This window comes from Haliotis rubra, unplaced genomic scaffold (assembly GCF_003918875.1).
Source record: "Haliotis rubra isolate DU_JTF1 unplaced genomic scaffold, ASM391887v1 Scf412, whole genome shotgun sequence".
NCBI classification, from domain to species: Eukaryota; Metazoa; Mollusca; class Gastropoda; order Lepetellida; family Haliotidae; genus Haliotis; species Haliotis rubra.
In genome coordinates, this window is record NW_025767094.1 from 674737 (window position 1) to 696570 (window position 21834).

Sequence of the window (21834 nt, forward strand, 5' to 3'; positions counted from 1 at the left end):
GAATCAGATCCACGTTTCGATGGTCCGGTCAGATCAAGGTTTAACATGAATCAGATCCACGTTTCACAGGTCCGGTCAGATCAAGGTTTTACAGCTTGAATCAGATCCACGTTTTGCAGGTCCAATCAGATCAATGGTTCTACAGCTTGAATCAGATCCACGTTTTCGCAGGTCCAATCAGATCAAAGTTTTACAATCCAACCCCCAGTTTTGCAGCTTCAATCAGAGTGCTTGACGTACAAATGGTTAGATGGATAGTCAAGTGTAATGAGTGAAAGTGACATAAATCTGTTGTACGTCCAATCAGATCAAGGGATTACAGTTTGAATCAGATCCACGTTTTCGCAGGTCCAATCAGATCAAAGTTTTACAATCCAACCCCCAGCTTTGCAGCTTCAATCAGAGTGCTTGACGTACAAATGTTTAGATGGATAGTCAAGTGTAATGAGTGAAAGTGCCATAAATCTGTTGTTTTGGTTGTTGGATTGTTGTTATACGTCACACTGTACTGTGAGCAACAACCCAGATCATTGTGATATGATGCAGGGATGAGAATGAAGTTTTGAGAAAACAAGCCGGGGGTTTAGCATCTATCGGATTTAGACGATTCACAAAAATGACCCTTGGCCTTATGAAATTCCCGGAATTCTGCGGAAAATTCTCATCCCTGTACGATGGCATGCAATCAGTCCGATTGGACACCTCCTACCACAAGCACATGTTGCTTGGGATTAGTTCCTGGCCTGAATACACCTCCTACCACAAGCACATGTTGCTTGGGATCAGTTCTGGCCTGAATACACCTCCTACCACAAGCACATGTTGCTTGGGATCAGTTCCTGGCCTGAATACACCTCCTACCACAAGCACATGTTGCTTGAGATCAGTTCCTGGCCTGAATACACCTCCTACCACAAGCACATGTTGCTTGGGATTAGTTCCTGGCCTGAATACACCTCCTACCACAAGCACATGTTGCTTGAGATCAGTTCCTGGCCTGAATACACCTCCTACCACAAGCACATGTTGCTTGGGATTAGTTCCTGGCCTGAATACACCTCCTACCACAAGCACATGTTGCTTGGGATCAGTTCCTGGCCTGAATACACCTCCTACCACAAGCACATGTTGCTTGGGATCAGTTCCTGGCCTGAATACACCTCCTACCACAAGCACATGTTGCTTGGGATTAGTTCCTGGCCTGAATACACCTCCTACCACAAGCACATGTTGCTTGGGATTAGTTCCTGGCCTGAATACACCTCCTACCACAAGCACATGTTGCTTGGGATCAGTTCCTGGCCTGAATACACCTCCTACCACAAGCACATGTTGCTTGGGATCAGTTCCTGGCCTGTATTTCCACAGGGGCAAACTCACTCGACCACACTTTGCAGGTCTGGGCACAGGTCCATCTAACCTTGATGTAATGTGCCACACTTTGCAAGTGGGTTCAACAAAAATGGCGATGTCCAAATCAACTACATGACCAGGACTGTGACCTGGTCGAGGGTACCCTGTGTCTACTGCTGTTGAATTAAGGAAGAGGCGCAGCAAATGTTTCAAATAGTTTATTTCATTAAGAAATATTCTTTGTGTTCATTTTCTTTATATATTCCCACCCTAACAAAGGAAAAGAAGATCAGTATTCTGAACTAACTGATGAAGAAAATCATAGTAGTTTGGATTTGATTTCCAGTTTGACATAGCATACAGTCAGGTTTACCTTTCAAAGTATTAAACCTGTTACTATTACTTTGTAGTAGATATTACATCTGTTACAATTACCTTCCCAAGACACATAACAGCCCACATCACATGGAAGTAAGGTGGACTGAGTTGACAAGTAGAAATATACAATAACATGATCACAACAACTTTTCTTTTTAACAATTATGTGACAAAGTTTCTTTTCACTATTCCATTGGAGTTTTTTAAATGGTCTTACTATTATCATGACTCCTAAACAAGCGCAGCACTGACACTTATTATAATGGTTTACAATCACTTGTTCAGCATTCATCCTCAGACAATCCAATGTACAATAAATGTCTTTAAGCTGTCTTCAAACTGTAAAGATGGCAAGTCCTTTCTCCTTGCATACTTAAATATCCCAAACAAGACCAAGCAAGGCAAACGACAGTCCCAGGGTGGACGGCATTGTAGATCAGCATGCCATCTTACTTGTCTACATTTTCTGGAAAATAGAAAGAGAAGTAAGACATAAAACACAACTCTGCTTAAGAGACAAATCAAGATTGATTTTCCAAAATATTTTACAGCTATGATCCAAATGTTTAAACGGTAAAAGTTTTCAATATCAGAGAGTGAGTTTAGTTCTAAGCCACTTTTAGCAATATAACAGCAATATCACTGCGTGGAAACCAGAAATGGGCTTCACACCTCATATCCACATGGGAATCGAACCAAGGTCTTCGGCATGAGAAGCCAAAGCTTTAACCACGAGGCTACGCCACAACCCCTTTCAATATCAAATGACCTAGACTGAAAAAAGTCACCTGAATGTCCTTCAAAAAAAACCTGCTGCAAAAAATGGAAGAAGCGGGAAACACCATTCACTCATCCACTGCTTAAATTCACCTATAATAGTACTGACATAGCCCAAACTGGGGACAATTCACTTCACTGTGTTTGTGTGCTGCAGTCTTACCATCAGATTCACTCTCTTCTTCATCATCAGATGAATCTTCATCATCATCTTCATCAGATTCAAATGTGTTGTCTGGTATATCATAGATTCGAATCACAGGCTGAAAGAAGGAAAGTCCAAAATAGTTTGGTTGGTTATTATACTTCACCTTGCATCCATCTGTACAATGGAGGCCTGTAAATAATTATGTCATCCTGTATAGATTGAACAAAATGATGTTACATCCCACCATATGGGTTAAACGTCAGAACATTACCTACAACACACTAAAAAAAAGTGGTAAGAAAATCTCAATAGTGACATAAGAGTTGTCTCCCATTATATAACCCAGTGTTGGCAGCCTAAGATGCAAGCAAAGTGAATGCAAGGTTCATTTAAAGTTTTATGCTGCACTCAGCAATATTCCAGCTATATGGCAGTGGTCTGTAAATAATCGAGTCTGGATCAGACAATCCAGTGATCAACATCATGAGCATTGATCTACACAACTGGGAACCAACAACATGTGTAACCAAGTCAGCGAGTCTGACCACCCGATCCTGTTGGTCACCTCTTACAACAAGCATGGGTTACTGAAGACATGGGTTCTAACCCGGATCTTCATGGGTTGGTTCATTTAAAGCTGAGCAATATATAAGTGGTAATATTTCACTTTGGTAAAGGGATAAACACAGAGCTGGTAAAACAGCATAATTTAATGATAGTTGGATTCAAACCCAGAGTAACATACATGTGAATTTAAACCTTAAAATGAGCTTTCGGTTTTAAAAAAGTATTTCCTTTCAGAATTCATGCTACTCCAAATTTATGCCCAGATTTCCATGGCATACTCACAGAATCCAATAACAGAAAGCCATGATTCATATATTTGGACCGTTGACTATTTGAACACAACAAGCTCTGAATTACGCTGACATTTACACTGCAAATTTAAGCTGACACTTTGCACAAAAGAGCTTAACTCCTTCATCCTCGTGTGCAGTGACAGAATACAAACGGTGGCAGCAAAAACTTTATGCATTCTGTTCCACTTGACAATCCAATTATACTGTCTTTTAAGCTGGTAATGTGGCACTGTGTAACAAATATCCTCGTCACAAACCCTAACAGATGTACCAAACCTTTTCAGTTACATTAGTGATTTGGCACAGATGGTAGTATTTGTTGTATGTCGGACAACATGACCAAGAAAGCAGTGAATGAATGATATCAGAGCAATCATTGTTTTTCAGATTACACTGGACTGTGATTGGCCACTGAAGTATTTAGGTTTGTCTTCTATCAAAGACACAAACTGTTTGTCTGGAGGCAGTAACAAAGAACACATCATGACTTAATCATGTTAATCAGTCAAATCAAGCCACTATCTATTGATAACAAGGGGCATAACTCTGAAAATTATGAATTGTCAACGCTGCATTTCAAAGGATATTATTACTCAAAGTATTATGGCATCTTAAGGTCCAACTTGATCATTTTTGTGGTGTTGCTTCACTTTCGAGCCCCAAAACTCAGGCTGGGAGGTAGAAAATATATACATCCAAGTTTACAAATGGAGAATACTAAACGAAATACTAATACTCCCGTGTAATACCATATGTTGTAAACATTAAAGGTACCTAGAAGTTGAATAATGGACTACACTCTTCCTCTAAATTGACCATCAACCTTCACATAATCATTCACTCTAATTTCATGAGCCATTTTGGTTGAACGATACTGCATCGTCTGCTTGATTGCTTTGTTTATTTTTTATATTTGCTCCTCTCAGACTTTTTTTATAGTTTATATTTGTCACTCACAGACCTTATTTCATTGTATAAAATTATGTACGCAGGTGTAGCTATGTAAAACAAATGTTTCAAATAAAATATCTGAAATATCGTCACTTCGAGAATGACAGCTGACATATTGTTTTGATCACGTTACTTGGGTCAGGTCACTGAGTGCAAATAGTTCCGGCAGCACGCGATGTTATTACACAATGTGTTATAACATTGCAAAATTATTAAACAGTGATATCTTCAACTGGTGAGTAATAAATAATGTATATGAGGGTTTGGAGGAATTGGGATTGAAACAGTTTAGGGTTACCTCTCTTCTGTCAGTCAAGGATCTGACATGATTTTTACATTTTGTAGTGTTTTCATACTTTTTAACATATATTCAGGTTATTTTGATTCTGACAGAAAAAAGTAACTGCTTTAATTATATTTTTCACATTATTTTGTAATAAGCGGACTTGCAAACCCAGTTTCACAGTCTAAAAATTAAGGGCCAAAAACCCATAGACATTTGGTCAATACATGTAGTACGAAGTGTTATGACTGAGCGGTAAAACAGTAGCAGCAGAGTGACTGTTCAATACGACGCCTTGCTTACTGAGAAACACCAGTAGCCTCCCATACCCTTAACAAGAACTCACCTTGTTGGGGTCCTTCATGATGAGGTATTTGCCTTCCTTCAGCTTCATACAGGTGTCGATGATACAGCGGAGGATACCCCAAGCGTTATCCATATTCAGGTTGATCTGGCTAGCAAACTCAATTGGCTTGAATTGCTGGGTTCCCAGAAGAACATGCTTCGCTGAATCCTTCAGTTGCAGTCTCGATACATAACTGAAATGAAAGGACTGGTGTTTAGATAGTTCTCCTTGGCACACGGATTAACTGACTGACTGACTGAGTTTTGGTTTTATGCCGCTTTTAGCAATATTCCAGCAACATCAGGAATAGGCACCAGAAATGGGCTTCACACATTGTACCCATGTGGGGATTTGAACCCAGGTCTTCAGCATGACGAGCCAACGCTTTAACCACTAGGCTACCCCACTGCCCCTACGGATTAACCTTGGCAATACATTCTTGCAGGAAACATGAACAAAATTCTGATTATTACACCTTCAGTCCCCAGCTGGGACCCAGATGATGGTCTCCTGATGCCAAAAATATCATTCCTTAATTTTAACCATCAATACTCAATTCAAAAGACCTATGTCCCATCACAAATTAACATTGCTAAATTGACCAATAATGGATTCAGACAAAAAATTATGAGCAACATTTCAAAAATATTGTGGGACACACTTGAAATGGGCTTCACATTCTGTACCAGTGGGGGTATTCGGTCCTTCTGTTTGACAAGCAAAGACTTTAACCACTACACCACTAAGCCACCCTACCCTCCAGGACCTACCACTACCAGAGCCCACTTGCACAAAATAATCTTAGCACTGTGGCTGTCGTAACTTGATGTTAGAGTTCGGACCCACATACATTAAAATTGTTTGTGCATGTGAGCCCAAGTGAAAGATGCTGGCAGGTACAGTAGTTATGAGTAACTCACCCAAACTTTAGCTGGTCTGACCCTGCCAGGAGGGCCGAGACTGTCCACTTGGCCAGCTTACAGCTGTTGTTTTTGAGCTCTGTGGCCAACACAGCACCCCGCTGGTTGTCCAACCTGCTCCGCCAATCCACTCCACCAGAGTACTGAAAGACAGGCAAGCATGTCAGTCAATCACATGGTTTCAAGTAGCTGAGGTAGTTATATTATATATCATGCAGTGCCAGAATGGGGGAGCATGAACGGTTAGTAGCTACACCGAAACATCCCTCATATTAATAATAAAGGTGTATATACCATAAAAGTCTCCCCGCTGTTTAAGCTGAAAATTCTGCTCGTTTTTATGATACAGCAACTGATTCTCAAATGACTGAGCACTGTTTTTGGTTGCTGTTAGTAACAAACTAACATGTGACATAATGGCTGTATTCAGGGTTTGATGGTGTAAGCAGCCATCTGTGTCTACAAGGCCTGATGATTCAATGTCAATCTGACTAGATCTACCAGTAAGTATCAGTCTTACCTGGCTTGTTTGATTTTTTTAGTTTAATACCAATCACACCATATACACCTATACATATGAAAATGGTCAAACAAGAAGACAAAGTCATCAATATCCCCCGCACTGGCAAATTACTCTTCATGAGTATGTCTACGAGTTATGATTATGTCAAATGTTTTGATGTGTATATAGAAAAGTGGAAGGAGAGTATTGAAGGTTTTAAAAGTTCAGCTACGGAAAAGAGCACAACAACCAATTTCAGTCTAAGCCAAACTTGTTGTCATGGAAACGCCAAAAATATTTTATTCAGAAATCCAAAACTACCAAAAGGCACCAGTACACCACCAGATCTATCCATGTGCCAAGCTTGGTGAAGAAATATTGAACGGTTTTAGAGTTCAGCTACGGAAAAGACAAATGTGCACGGACGGAGTCTATTTTAATACCCCCCGCAAAACGCGTTGCAGGGGATAGACGTTTAGACTGGACAAACCAGTGACTGGCATGAGCATCAATCTACAGAAATGGGATGCAATATACAATGTATATGCATTAGCCAAGACAGCCAGTCTGACCCTTCCACAATTCCAGTTACCTCTTACAACATGCATGGGAAGGTGATCCTAATCTGGATCTTCACAAATGCTTCCTTGGTACAGATCAATCAAATTTCCATTCTTTACTGTCAGCCTTCCTGACAACATGACCATGCTTCAGTCAACTTTGGTCTTCCTTCCATATGCTGGGGTCACCTTCCAGTAGTACAGCTACTGGTAAGTTGGTAATACTACATATTCCACGTTCCAAACCACATTCATAAGATAAGCATGTGTGCAGCACAATACTGACACAATGTTTCTTTCATTCCTCTTGGAAAAGTTAAATACAAATTTCTGTGCAAGAACCTTTGGAGTGTTAATAACTTTACAAACTTACACAGGGGTGGAAATAACTCATTGCCCGACGCCCGAGTCCAGTGTTTTTTTCTGTCGGGCAAGCAAATTTGTATATCACACTGTACTGGTGTCCAGTTGACTTTCCAATATTAATTATGTTGTTTATTTAAAAAATCAACAAGAAAACAGCCGGTATAGTGGAAAAATTATCAGGGCAAGTGATTTTACATGTGCCACTGTACCTGAGTACACTAGCAATTTTAAAGTTATTTCCACCCCTGTTACAATCTAACATTCCTGAATTGCAAGCATCTAAAACACATCCAAATTCAGATTAAACAGCTTAATGTCAGGATGAAACACTTGGTACTCACTCTGGCATCCCACTCGTTCAGTGACTTCACATTGATGTACTGCAGCTCTCCGTTAGGGCCATACATGATAGCATCATGCTCACACCGTGCTATCAACGTAATGTCATTGCCTAAATCCCATTTCCTATACCTGAAGAAGAAAAGGTTACCAATTGGTACAAACATAAATTTCCACAATTTATTCAGGGACTTATGTAGGATCCTGAACTAAATGTCCTACACAACCAAACTGGTTACAAGACATGTTACTCATATACACTCATGGAAACGAATAAGGGAACACATGAAAGTACAAGTGTTCCTTTATTCTTTTCCAGGTTTCTTCACAAGGTATGTATTTCACTGTGGGTGAAATTCTGGAAATACATAAAGGAAAACTTGTACTTTCATGTGTTCCCTTATTTGTTTCCATGAGTATATTTTTGGTGCAAACCATGAATTTGTTACCGAGGACTTAACATTATCATTAAAATCTTGTGGTAAAAACCTTTATTGGGTTAAAAACTTTTATTGAGCACACTATCTAGTGACTGACCATCAGTAATCACAACCCCCTTAGCTTCAAGCATGTCTGTCGACATTTATCAAGATATACAGTATCATCATTTATCAAGATATACAGTATCATCATTTATCAAGATATACAGTATCATCATTTATCAAGATATACAGTAACAGTCTTTCTTACGCAGGTTACTGAAAGCAAATGGAAGTAGTTTGCTAAAAGACTAATTAATGCATAGAATTTTACTCTGCTGCAATGGTTGCTCATTTGAGTCACAGTACTATATATATTAAGTCTTCTCTGTGAAGTACACTAAGCTTACATACCTGTACCCAACTGACGCCACTTCACTATCGTCTTCACCTTGTATAAAGGGATTCTTCTTGTCAAAGTTGTATTTTTCTTCTCCCTACAAGTCAAGTCAAATGTTATCACAGACACTTTAGGTAAATTCAACCAGTACACAATTCATTTCTGGCAATATTTTCAGCAGTTTCAGAGAGGATACTACTCCTTACAACTTTACTGACAATACTATTGTCAGACACATTGATGTGTGGCCATATTATGAATAATCTGAAGGTAGAGTATATCCCAATGCGGTATAAAACACTATGCACAGGAATTGGAGATTATAGGCACATATTTCTTTCATTAAAAAGGATGACATTTTAACACACAATGCCATTTAGAAAGTGGTCAAATTAAACACGTTACATTTGGGATTACACTTTCTCAGTAAAGTACAGATTCTAGTACTTTGTTGGGTTGAGTCCCATACAGGATTTGAACCCACACTCTCAAAGTCAGGCTTCTAACTGCCAGTAGACAAAGTCGGCCGCCTAACCAACAGCCACTTAGACATGGACATAACATTATTTGCTGTATACTTTTTATCATCTCAGAAAGCAAGGTTCTGTATGGAGCAAAGTTATTTAAATATGTGCAGCTGTCAAATATAAATAGCTTCAGCAGTATCGTGCAGCTTAAATCTGTCACAACAAGAATTCAAACAATTACTACTGACTAAGATTGTGTGAGACTAAATGGAGGGTAGGGGATGGGAAAACCAGCAAAGTGTGAGAGTGAGTTTAGTTTTATGCCGCTTTTAGCTTTAACCACTGGGCTACACCACCGCCCCATTCTGAGCCAGAACTCCACTTTGCAAGCTTATTAAGAGGTTAACTTGCCATTTTTAAAACTTGTTGAGAGAAGTTGTGGTTGATGAATGTAGCTTCGAGCGCCAGGTTGCGTGGAGAGTTGATGCTGTTCCCTTCATCCTGGGAGGTTCCGTCGCAGTTTCACTGACAGTCAGCAAGTCGAACTCAGAGTCATCACGCTTGTCAAAGAACAACTTGTTTCCCACTCGCTGCACAATGATATCCCAGGAATACACCGACCGGGTGCAGCACATGAGGGTGGCCAGAATCGCATCAGTAGCAAAAACATTGCCTTGTGTCTTAGCCAGCTGGAACAGACATGTCAATTACATTCTCTTTCCACCATGCAAACAAACTCTATCAGTTGTTGGTAAATGTCTTCAGACAATCCACTGTCCATATCAGCAACATTGTTTATGCTACACTGTATTAACACCGAGATGGACAGAACAACTTTTGTTTTACTTCTGTGTTGTTTAATGACCCACTGAACAATATTCCAGCTTCACAATGGTGGTTTGTTAGTAACAGAGACAAGCCCTGACAATGTAGTGAGTGATCCCATACATGAAGATCTAGGCCATCGGGGTACGGCGACATACTACCATAGCAAATGACAGTAACTATCTAACGTAAAATCTTCCCCTTTTGTATGAATACTTCCAAATTTGTCAGAATTCTAGACAATAAGAACATTAAAACAAAACATACCTGTCGGATGATGGGATCGTCAGTGGTTGTCACTTTGTGGAAAATACGATTGATCCTCTTCAGCCTCTTCTCATTCTTTGTGGTAACTCGGTCATAGGTCTTGTCATAGTACTCCATGCCTCCACACTTCACTCTAACAGACAAATACACCAGGTAACTACGACTTCGGATACGGGTTGATAGTAGTTAATAATGACATCAATACATGAGCAGAGTGAACATCCTTATGTAACACTTCTGCAAACAATATTCCTGCATTTTTAGGGCAGTTCACACCAAATATTTGCTTCACCCATTGCACAATAAGAAAGCAGTATTCTGTGAACACTGAAGCCCTCAACTAGTTATAGAATATTTCCCTTTGACAAAAATGTAATTTTCTGAATAAAATTGATATTTTATACTTATCCTGACTCATGCTTATTTGCTTGTCTCCTTCCTCTTGCGAACACCAGTGGAACACTTGTATCTCCTATTGAAGCTCCCTTCAATAAAAACAGACGTAAAATCACCACTCACCAAGAGTTATCTGTCTGGCCGTTTTGGCGGGAAAGCAGCGCCACCGTACTCCCATGCTTCACTCTCTCTGAATTATGAGCCCGACACTTTAATTTACAGGGAAATCCAAAGTGTCTAGCAGGGAGGTTGGGAGGGCTTACCTCATGAGTCAGGATAAGTATAAAATATCAATTTTATTCAGAAAATTACATATTTTTCCTTATCCTGACTCATGCTTATGTGCTTGTAGAATCCAACGGATTTGGTGGTGGGTCAAGCTACTTCTGGATTTCATGTAGTGATTTACGTCTTGCATACCCCCCTATGGGAACTTCCTGGTAGCACTTCTGTTACTGCTAGGCTCTGCTGCTGCTGTAACCCTTCACTTCCAGCTTTCTCTGATGGGGGGACCACAATTGTTAACTTTTGGTCCTTGCTTCTGTTAACATTTCATGTGGATTTTGCAACTCCATCTCTTGATGCGAGCATCAAGTGGAGAAGCGACCCTTTCCTGTACGAGTATGTCTTTACAAGTACTGGGTCATATCACTTATGCTAGTCTTTGTAGACGTGCATATAGACTCTAAAGCTGAACTCTCCTGAGTGTAGGCTTTTGCAAGTCATGTGATAAAAGGGCAAGACTCCGTCTCAGCGCCTTTGTGGGACTGTCAATTGTTGTTGTACAACAAGTGGGCCGAAATGGTGAATGCCAGAGCCGTCCTCGGTGGCGATGTCCCTCAGGTAGTGGGTGATAAACACCATGTCCCATTTCCAGAAGCAGCCCTCCATTATCGTCTTGATAGAGCGATTCCCATGTAGAGCGAGCGTTGACGCCAGAGCTCTAACTTCATGTGGGTTGGAGGCTCTTGGAGGATCAAATCCTGCTGCTTTGTAGGCCCGAAGTATGACAGTTCTGATCCAGCTTGATATCTTAGTGCGGAAGACCTCCGTCTGTGTCGCTGTCGATATCGGGACGAAAAGACACTTGAATTTCCGTCTCCTGGATCTAGATCTTGTAGGTAGACTTGCAATGCTCTCACTGGCCACAAGGATAGGTCCTGCGTATCCTGTGGGCCAAGGGCTGATGATAGTGTTGGGACGTGGAACTGTCTGTCTGGATGACCTGGCAGTTGATTCTTGCTATGAAGTCCCATCTCAGTCCCATATGCACGATGTTTTGATTTCCATCAAATTGTGTTCTCTCGAAGTCCAGAGCATGGATTTCCGACATCCTTGCTGCTGTTGCTAAAACTATCAGGAACAGCGTCTTCTGCGTCCAAGAACTCAAATGATGTTCTTTGAGATGGTTCCCCTAGTGAGATGTCGTGAGAACTCGTTGAGATCCCACGTCAGAGTTTTCAAATCTCTGTTGTTGGTCCTCCAATTAAAAGGGCGTAGTAAGGCCAGTAACTCTGGTACTTTTAGGTCAGTTGCACTTGTCCTCATAGCGATAACTGAGCTCAATGCCGCTAGGTATGTTGAGAGTGTTGACTCTTTTAACCGCTTTGTTTGTCTAGGTGACAAAGGTAGTCCGCCACTTGAGGATGTGTCACTTTCATGGCTGTGAAGCCGGTCCTCGAAGCGTATGTCTCAAAGTGTCGCCACTTGTCGTCATACAAGTTGCGTGTAGACTTGAGTAAAGCTAGTGTGACTGCTTTCGCTGCCCTGGCGGAATATCCTCTCTTGTTCAAGCATGCCTTGATACAGTCCACATGTGTAGCCGGAACACCTCTGGGTTGCCGTGCGCCTGCTTTGTGTGAGGATGTACTAGTAGATTCGTCCAATCTGGTAGTTGCAGTTGAGGCAGTCCTAGGTCTTGTATGAGAATAGGGAACCATATTCTCACTGGCCAGTAAGACGCGCCTCAAGTAGTTGTAGGTCTCTGATCGATTTTCTGCAACACCCTCGGTATTAGAGCTGGTGGTGGAAACGCGTGAGCGTTTAGTCCTTGCCATGGATGCTTGGTATTGGTGAGACGAAAATTCTCAGTTGACCTTTGTGGCAAAGAGGTCTATTAATGGTGCTCCCATCTCTCGTATGATCTGTTTGAAGATCTCCGGATGTAGCATCCAGTCTGTTGAGAATGGCTGCGTTGGACAGGATAGTGCATCTGCTATCACATTCTTGGCTCTTAGAATGTGGCATGCTCTGATGTGTACCTTCAGGTTGACTATTATGCTGGCCAGTGGAAAGCAGAGGTCCAGAAGGTTCGCCGACCTTGTTGATCCTTCTGTGGATGTAGAACGCCACTGAGGAGGTGACTGTATGTACCGTCAGATGAGCATTCTATAAAATGCTGGTCCAGTGGAGTATGGCGTTTATCACTGCTTTCATTCCCAGCATGTGGAAGTGCAGATCTTCTCTGCTCTGGTCTATATCCCAGCTGACACATCGTTGTCGAGGTGTGCTCCCCAATCTTGGAGAGATGCGTCCACATAGAAATGCGTCTTATACTCCGGCTCTGCTAAATAGGTGCGTCTGCGACCCACTGATCTCTGAGTCCACCATATTAGATATGGATTTAATCTGTCCGGGAGTCCGAAGGGGTCCGGATCGTCCAGTCATACATTCACGAAGACCTGTAGTGGGTGTAGTGGTAGACTCCCTCTGTGTGTCACGTCTTGTGCTGACATGAGAAGAACCAGCAGACTCTGCCACTTCGTAGTAATAACGGAGAGAGTAGTGCTTGAAATACAAGGACTTGTATCTATATCCTACGATCTTGAAACCCTTGCCGTGTCCGTAAGGGAAATGAAGCGATGTCCAGCTCCGTGACTGCCATCGGTGTGAAGTCTATATAAAGTCGCCTGGCTGCCGGCACCCAACGCCTGTCCAACGTATGTTGCTGCAATTCGTCTGATGAATTGCTGCAATGATGACAAGGAAGGTTTTTTACCTTGTGAAGACAGCCAAATCACGTAGGTCCCGCCTAACTGGACTGTAATTGAGGCCTTCCTCTCTCGCTGACAGGTTGTTGTCACTTGTAACCCACTTCTTGACCTGTGAACTACGGCCGACCTCTGCGCAGGGCGTTGTCTCTCATGGTCCAATCAAAATAAAGCATTTTGATTCCTTTGGCTCACCACGCTGTGACGTCACCGGTGTAGCAGGAAAAAGATCCTTGTAGAATCTAGTGCCGCTGTTGATATCTGATCACCCCTCGGTCTTGTCCGTAGCCTTCGGAGTTACACGAGTGACCACGTGTATCGAGGGTTGAATGGTAAACGCGCGAAATATTTCGGCTGTTTTCCTGGCTGCTGTGACTGTTACTTCAGTTCTGAAGATAATGTCGTCGCCCTTTATACAGATGATCAGCTGAAATCTGCACGTTGTCAGTGCTGTTCTTGTAGACTGCATACATCTATCTCAATGAAGCATCGTAATTGTAGAATTAATGCTGAACTTTGTTGGAAATTCTACTCAGGGAATCGTTGACGAGTATGTAGTTACCTAGCCTTAGCAAGGCTGCTGTTAAACCACGCCAGTGAGAATATTTGCAGATCTATACGGAAGTGAAGATCTCTATAAGGCCATGAGTCTTCTAAAGTAGATATATCAATCTATGTGGATCCCGTCCTGGATTCAGTCTGAAGATTCGTGCCGGTTATGAATTCGGACAAGAGTACCCCTCTTGAACTTTATGACATGCCCTTTAGTCTGTGTGCCGACGAAGATCTTTCTCTTCTAGGGTGGCGCTAGGTCCAGTCGTTAATAACCTTGAAGATCTGCGTAGCGATCTGCATGGTGGTCGGCGTGGTGTGACTGTATGGCGCCTTGCGTGTAGGTAATCATCTTGTAGTCCAGGATTGCCTACCTGGCAATATATTCCGAAATGGTGATTCCTGTGATGATCTGCGAAGCGTCTTTGATGCCCTTGATGTAGGTAGTCTGCCTGAAGATCCTTTATTAGGCTAATCATCTGTTGATGGTCTCTGAGGATAGCGCCGTCCTTCGCGCAAGTTGTAGACGACATGTAGCGTTCTGTTAAGAAGTTAAGTACTGCGACGTCTCTGCGTTGTAGATGGCCTATGCGAATGCCTTCGCGCAGGCTGCGAATGCCGCTCTGTTAAGAAGCTAGCAGGCTTCTCGGTGTAGATGGCCTGTCATGTAGCGTTCTGTTAAGAATCTATGTACTGCGTCGTCTCTGTGTTGTAGATGGCCTGCGTGAATGCCTTTGCGCAGGCTTGTTGACGGCATGTAGCATTCAGTTGAGAGACTGAGTACTGCGATGTCTCTGCTTCATTGGGAATCTGCGTGACGACCTGCGTGGAGACATGCATGGAGATCGGCGTGGCGAGTGGCCCGGCGAACTGTGTCAGTAGGGTGACCTGCGCGGAGATGAGCGACTGTGGGTTCGCGAATGTCTCGGCGCATCCCTCGACGATCTGCGTGATGCGGAAGATGTCTTGGATACTGTATCTGAAGTCCTTCAGCGAATTCTGATTCCGCATCTGGGGAATGGCGACTAGTCCTTCGCGAACGCTGGTCGTCCGATTCTGTATCCAGGGATGGGCGATTCCTCCTTCGCGCCTTCGTCGAATGCTGATCGTCCGAATCCGTAGCAGGTGATGACCGAGATGTCCTTCACGCGAATCCGTTCGCGGATGCTGATCGTCGAATCTGTCGCAGGGGATGGTTGAGTCGACCTTCGCGCAGGCTGGTCCTGCAGTGTAGATCTGCTGCCAGATGTCACGATGATGGAGGGTCCCTCAGAGACGACGTCTGCGTTGGAGCCTTCGCGAAGGCTCGGGACCTCTTTGTCCAGGCCGTAACGCTGCTCCATCATCTCCATGATATGTTGAGAGAACTGCTGCATAACGTCCCCCGGGTTGAAGGCAGCGCTGCCCTTTCTACGGTGATAGCGACGTGGCCCACAGGACGCTCATCTGCTGTCAGCGTAGATACACGGGTTGAGTGGAGATCTGCGCTGAAGTCACCGTAGCTGAGACTGGTCTTTTCTTGGGATGAATCTCTGGGATGATGATCGGTTGATCATCGTAGAGTCCCTGTTCCGTCATCGGGACAATCTCGGGAGAGAAAGACCTTGTAGTCTGCGCAGACGTCCCCGTAGAGTTGGTCGTTATCTGAGGGGTGTGAAGCCTTCTCTGGGTAGAGTATGGCTTCCTTTTCATCGTCTGCGATGATTGTAGAGCTGCCCTCTCTGCATTGATAGCGATACGGTTCAGGGATTGCTCATCTGCCGACCTTGGACTGCGTGCTGTATCTCTGGGATGATCAGCAACGGCTCAACCTGAAGTCATCTCACTGCCATCAGGACGATGTCTGTGAGGCTTCATTCTGTGTAGAGGATGGCTTCTTCTTCTACGTCTGCGTTGAGGGGTTGTACGGCTGTAAAGCCAACATAGTAAGTCGCCTGACAGCAGTCACTCAGCCAGTTTATCCAAGACTTGTAAAGTCACCTGGATTTGTCGGTAGTACGTCTAAGTACAGAGAAAAATTATTTATTAATTTGAATTTCTATTAAATGCTGATAAATATTACAGCTATAGCTGGAAGTACATGTTGTTGTGCAGCTAGAGCACAATCAATGCAGGTTTGCAGCAGCGAACCTAAACCTACAACGAAAATAGGTTTTCATGAAATGTAAACAACTGAACAAACACGGACAATTCCGTGAATAAACAGTGCTAAATACGATTAAATATCAAACCATATTGTTGAAGAATACTAACTAAACCTCTATAAAAGTAGAATAGAGGAGAATAACTTAAGTAATTAAAGGATATAGTGCCGTATAGAAGACACAGGCGCTCTCACGACCTGCCCACAGGGCGAAGAAGGAGAGAGTGAAGCATGGGAGTACGGTGGCGCCGCTTTCCCGCCAAAACGGCCAGACAGATAACTCTTGGTGAGTGGTGATTTTACATCTGTTTTTATTGAAGGGAGCTTCAATAGGAGATACAAGTGTTCCACTGGTGTTCGCAAGAAGAAGGAGACAAGCAAATAAGCATGAGTCAGGATAAGGAAAAATAGATATTCTTAAAGAAATTATAACTGTTTTCATAAAAAAGAAAATGTACAGTTAACTTACAAGTCATTCTTGTCATCTATTTGAGGCAGATTGAGTTTAGTCAATCGTGGAAAGTCCATCTCCTCCACAACTGTCCAATCATCTCGCACCTGAACTGATGCGTCACGATGCTTCAGGGGTGTCTGTAAGAAACAAAAACCAGAGATTTGATAACACTACTATGCATGAATCAAACAAAAAAACAAACACACTTTAATTTGGCGGGACTAACATTGTACAGTTACAGGCCTTAGATGTTTGTCGTTTTAGGCAAGTGGTTTGTGTTGACAAACCTGAAAACATCATGGTGAATCATAGCTTCCTGGTATGCCAAGGGGCACAACTCTTCACAGGAAATAGTGAATCAAGGACGACTTGGTACAATGGGCCCTACGTGTACTAGCAACACCTGTTACTTGCTGTCCTAGGTCTAATAATGTAGCACTTGAAGGACATCATAAAGTACCTTTTGTCTGTTCTCCTGCATCTGTTTACCGAACTGTTTCTGCCACTTCTTCAGCAGCCTCTGGCGATCACTGTTGGGACATAAGATCAAGCATTAGTAAGTCAATTTTATAGCGCTTTGTGAAGTAACAGGGATTTCCACTGTCACAACAGGGTGGGAGGTTATACAACTCGAAAACTAAATACCAGTAAAATATGGAAACTAATAATAATCTGGTTACACTGGAAAGAAACACTTGAAGTTAAGTACAAGTTCCAAAGAGCTACCGTAGCATAATGACGTCATCAGGATCATGTCAGTATTCAAGAATATGGAACGAGTCTTTGGACAGTCTACCCTGCATATAATTTCCAATTGGCTCAATATGGGACAATATTATTCACTGCAAAATTCCTGACATATCACTGTATGCAGAAATGAGAATGGGATATTCACATTGTGCCAGTGTGGGGAATCTATCCTGGGTCAGAGAGATGAGTGATGAGGCACTGGAGTGATTGGTTAATAAGAGAAATAGCTGGAAAATCACTGGGCTCAGAGTTAAACAAAATATAAACAAAGCCATGAACAATCTACTGACCGCTCTCTATTCTTCTGGGTCTTGGACAGCACTTGGAGATTGGCCTGGTTCTGCTGTTGGCGACGTTCTCGCTCCCGCCTCTGTTTGTTCTGAACAAAGTTTTCAAAATTAATAGAGGCTGCTTATCACAAAACAGGAAAGTCCCAGTGATGACTTATTTTACCAAGGTTAGAATATATCTTGGGGCAAGTGTAGCAATACAGTTTCAATCCAGACCTGGTATCACCCTGCAATACACTTTTAGTTTTGCTTGAACTATTGAATGTCTTTAACTTCTCTATTATTATCATCAAATAACACTACAAAAACAGATTTGTCAAGAGGTCAATATCTATTTTAAAGATTTGACAAATATCTCACTGAACGCAACCATATTCATTACTTTGCATGTCCTGAACATAAAGCACGGACTATAAGAAATGTCAGCATACAAGTTAAATTGAATATAAAGTACCTGTTGGAACAATCGTCGTCCTCTCTGGTACATAGGTCGCTGCACACGTGCAGTATCAACCAGCTGGTAGCTGGACTCATCTTCATCATGGTAATAGGCATACTGGCTCCCTCCACCAAATGCTGAATTGTACTTGCCTGAAACATTCAACATATGTTAAGAATATATCCTCAGTCAAAAAGATCACATATCATTTTAGCGAAAATGATAAAATGAGTGAGTGAGGCAGCGAGTGAGTTTAGTTTTATGCTGCAATATTCCAGTTCTATGGCGGTGGTCAGCAAATAATATGGACTGATAAAATGATGTTGTAGTTAAGTACAAGTCTTTATCATCACAATATCTATCACTGTGGATTTCTTTCTGATTTTATCATCGTAGACGATAGGCAACATATGATAATATTGGGTGTTTCAACACCTACACTAGAAAAAGAATTTTCTAAAACAATAATTTTATCTTACCCAGATATCTTTTGTCTTGATAAGTTGCTCCAGTCCAGTCAGATACCTGACACAATAAACAAGTGAATTCAACCATCAAGTCAATCATGGTTCATCCATAACCATGCAAGATATTGGGTAAATTACAAAGATAATTGACAATTTCCATGCATGTACAGATTTCCAACAAACAAAATTTAATTCAATTTTTCTCTCAGCGTTTCAACAGCAACACAACCCTGTGTTTGAAGCCTGAGCCCAGTAAAAGCTAACATCTGTGATTGTGTATGTAGATAATATGGTGTCATTGCTGAGATAATCTGTCACCTAAATCATTGCTGATTTTCGAGGTGTATTAAACCTGAACGAATAATTACAAAATCACTTTGTCTGTGTGCTATTGTGTTAATAACCTTTTCATACAATAACCGTATGCACATTAATAGTTGATGCATAATTGCTGGCATTATGGTATCAAAAGGCATTATATTTTAACACAACAATATTCAATCCCATTGCAATCAATATAGCAGTATATTTACCAATATACGACTCATTGTTATTCGTTATTGACAGAAATACTGACACGCAAACCATAAGGGGCCAACCATAATACCTTCATGCACAATCGAGTCTTCATTACGTACATCTTATCCCTTGCTGCTTGTAAATTCCCGTAAAATCTAGTCCCATATACTCCCATATTGTCGTTCATTGACTAAAACATATGGTCTCAAATAAACATGATCACCTTTCCCAGTCGAACATCCTTTGAAAACGGCTGATAGGGCATATCTTTAAACTGGTCGGGAACCTGACAAGGACCCCATCCCGTCGGATTGTCCTGAATCTGTGGTGGTTCAAAGTGAGCCATTTCGTTGCCGTCAACTTGCCGGAAAACGTGCGTAATGGCGGCAACTAAAGGCTCGCACTGAATGATTAGGAGAGAAAAAGAATTAAATGTTGATACACGAGCTACAGATGTGCTGCTCAATTTGTTGATATTGAGTATGCAGGTACGTATGACTACATCATTATTTGCTGACACATATATTATTATCCAATCGACATAGGCATGGCATTGCCTCCGTAAAGGTGTCAATATATCGCCAAACCACACGAGACTTCCTATCGCGGAAGTGCTGTTGATGAAAGTTCGGAAACTTTGCTGCATGCCGATCAACACACGGGAAAGACACCTTAATTCGCATGGCAACGCCGAGCAGAGGAAGGGAACTTAGGTTAGAGTCAACATCGTCGCAAGGTAGTCAAAGCGTAAGTGTTTTAATCGAAGAATGCGTAAAAAATAAAAATAGACATGACTGATAATGCTGCTCGTTACACGCTGAAGTTGTTGGGGGATGGGTCACCCTTTTCAGTTGAGTTGTATCATGACATTGAGTGACACTGACAGTTCTGAACAGAAATACGCCAGCTTTCTGATGTAGCCGAACATGATTCTCGTTTGTTTATGTACACTGTGTCACATTTTGTAAATCGACAGCACGCAATTAAATTCTTCGGAAGTAAACAAATTAGATGACATGCATCTAGCAAATTAGCAAATGTCATTGGATGATGCTGGTACAAAAAAAGTTTGTATATTTAGTATTATTGTATACACGTGTATATTTATGTTCATATTTCAGCCATATTTGTCAATGACATAGGTGTGAATCCAATTTATGTCATCTCAGTTAAAATAATTAAACTTTTTAACTCTATATGATTGTACATTTGGATAGCATCATTACACAACTTTTATCATGGTGCCTTGATATAATAATCTGATCAAAACTGTTGAAGCAAGGGACTGATGTAGAACTGTTGTAAATATCCATACGTACCCAGGGGTGGAAATAACTTTAAAATTGCTAGTGTACTTCGGTACAGTGGCACATGTAAAATCACTTGCCCTGATAATTATTCCACTATACCGCCGTTTTCTTGTTGATTTTTTAAATAAACAACATAATTAACAATGGAATATCAACTGGACACCGTACAGTGTGATATACAAATTTGCTTGCCCGACAGAAAAAAACACTGGACTCGGGCGTCGGGCAATGGGTTATTTCCACCCCTGCGTACCAGAGATGACAACATATATATAGGCACATACCTAACTTTTCTCACTCTGCCAGTCTGTGTTTATACTTTGAATGAGTGATAATTGATTTGTATAACGCCTGGTTTCCAGATTAAACATGACTGCTCAACGGTGCTTGTTGAAGTTCGCTGAATGTCTTCACATGAGTTAGAAAAGAATCTTTTGTTGGACAATTTCTGATTTCCAGTGGTAGAGCATTCCACAGTTTTGGAGCTGCAAAGCATAGAGCTACTTCACCCATCTTTGTTTTAGTTTTAGGAACTTGAAGTAGTTTATCATCGACTGATCTTAAAGCTCTTGTGGGTTGGTAGCGATGTAACATGTCCTTAATATAATAAATTGGGGAGTTTTCATCATTTAGTGCTGAATACATGATAGAAAGAGTCTTCTACTTTGGATCAGCTTATTAATTATGAAATCATAATCTTCTTCTCTACAGTATGTTATATCAACTTTTAAAATGTGTAAATGCCTGTTTATGAAGCTTTAAAGTATCAATTCACAAACAGATGACAGGGTAAATTATGGTTCCATTTGCATAATACAAAATGTTTCTTTAGTACTCAAAAGTTACAAAGAGTTTCATTTATATAGTAAGGTTCTAAGTAAAAAAAAGCCTGAGAGACAAACTGATGTACCTATAAGTTATAGACTACAGTTGTTTTAAGCTGGAAAGTAACAAACTTACACAATAATTAGAGTCATCAAGTTGTGTTAGAGAGGTACCAGCTTTCAGTTCATATGAGACAAACATTTGCTGCTAAATCGAGAGGGTCAATGAATAATCAGTGATTACTTCAGTCCCATTGTTAATCATTATGTATTGGTACGTATTCTGAACACCAAATAAGCCTGAAGGAAGTAATCATAGCTTATGGTATTGGTAACCCTATAAGGTGTATGTACTCTTACATCATCAATACTGACAGTTTGTGTGTCACCTGGTTCCATAATTGGTAGGAGAACCTTACAAACTTCAGTTCATCCTACTAGAGGTGCGACGATACAGAAATTTAACGATACAATACATATCGCGATATGTTGGAACGATACGATTCGATTCAATGCATATCACGCTATGATATGTTTAG

At 41.5% G+C, this 21834-nt stretch overlaps 2 protein-coding genes across 2 annotated transcripts in view; one reads left to right on the forward strand and one right to left on the reverse strand.

The window, feature by feature from the left end:
* Nucleotides 1-1556: 1556 nt before the first annotated feature.
* LOC124288119 (eukaryotic translation initiation factor 3 subunit D-like) lies at nucleotides 1557-19564 on the reverse strand. Its single transcript, XM_046724683.1, is given in 15 exon segments — nucleotides 1557-2197; nucleotides 2672-2771; nucleotides 5097-5289; nucleotides 6017-6159; nucleotides 7786-7915; nucleotides 8617-8699; nucleotides 9481-9572; nucleotides 9575-9758; nucleotides 10162-10294; nucleotides 16712-16833; nucleotides 17157-17226; nucleotides 17737-17825; nucleotides 18191-18327; nucleotides 18655-18700; nucleotides 19385-19564. Coding segments are annotated over 15 exon segments (1662 nt in total). The 5' UTR covers nucleotides 19508-19564; the 3' UTR covers nucleotides 1557-2180.
* Nucleotides 19565-19728: 164 nt separating this feature from the next.
* Nucleotides 19729-21834, forward strand: part of LOC124288118 (E3 ubiquitin-protein ligase TRAF7-like) — a 154621-nt gene continuing 152515 nt past the window's right edge. The window contains 1 exon segment of the mRNA XM_046724682.1: nucleotides 19729-19908. Coding sequence (XP_046580638.1) covers nucleotides 19843-19908 — 66 coding nt within the window. The 5' untranslated portion in view covers nucleotides 19729-19842.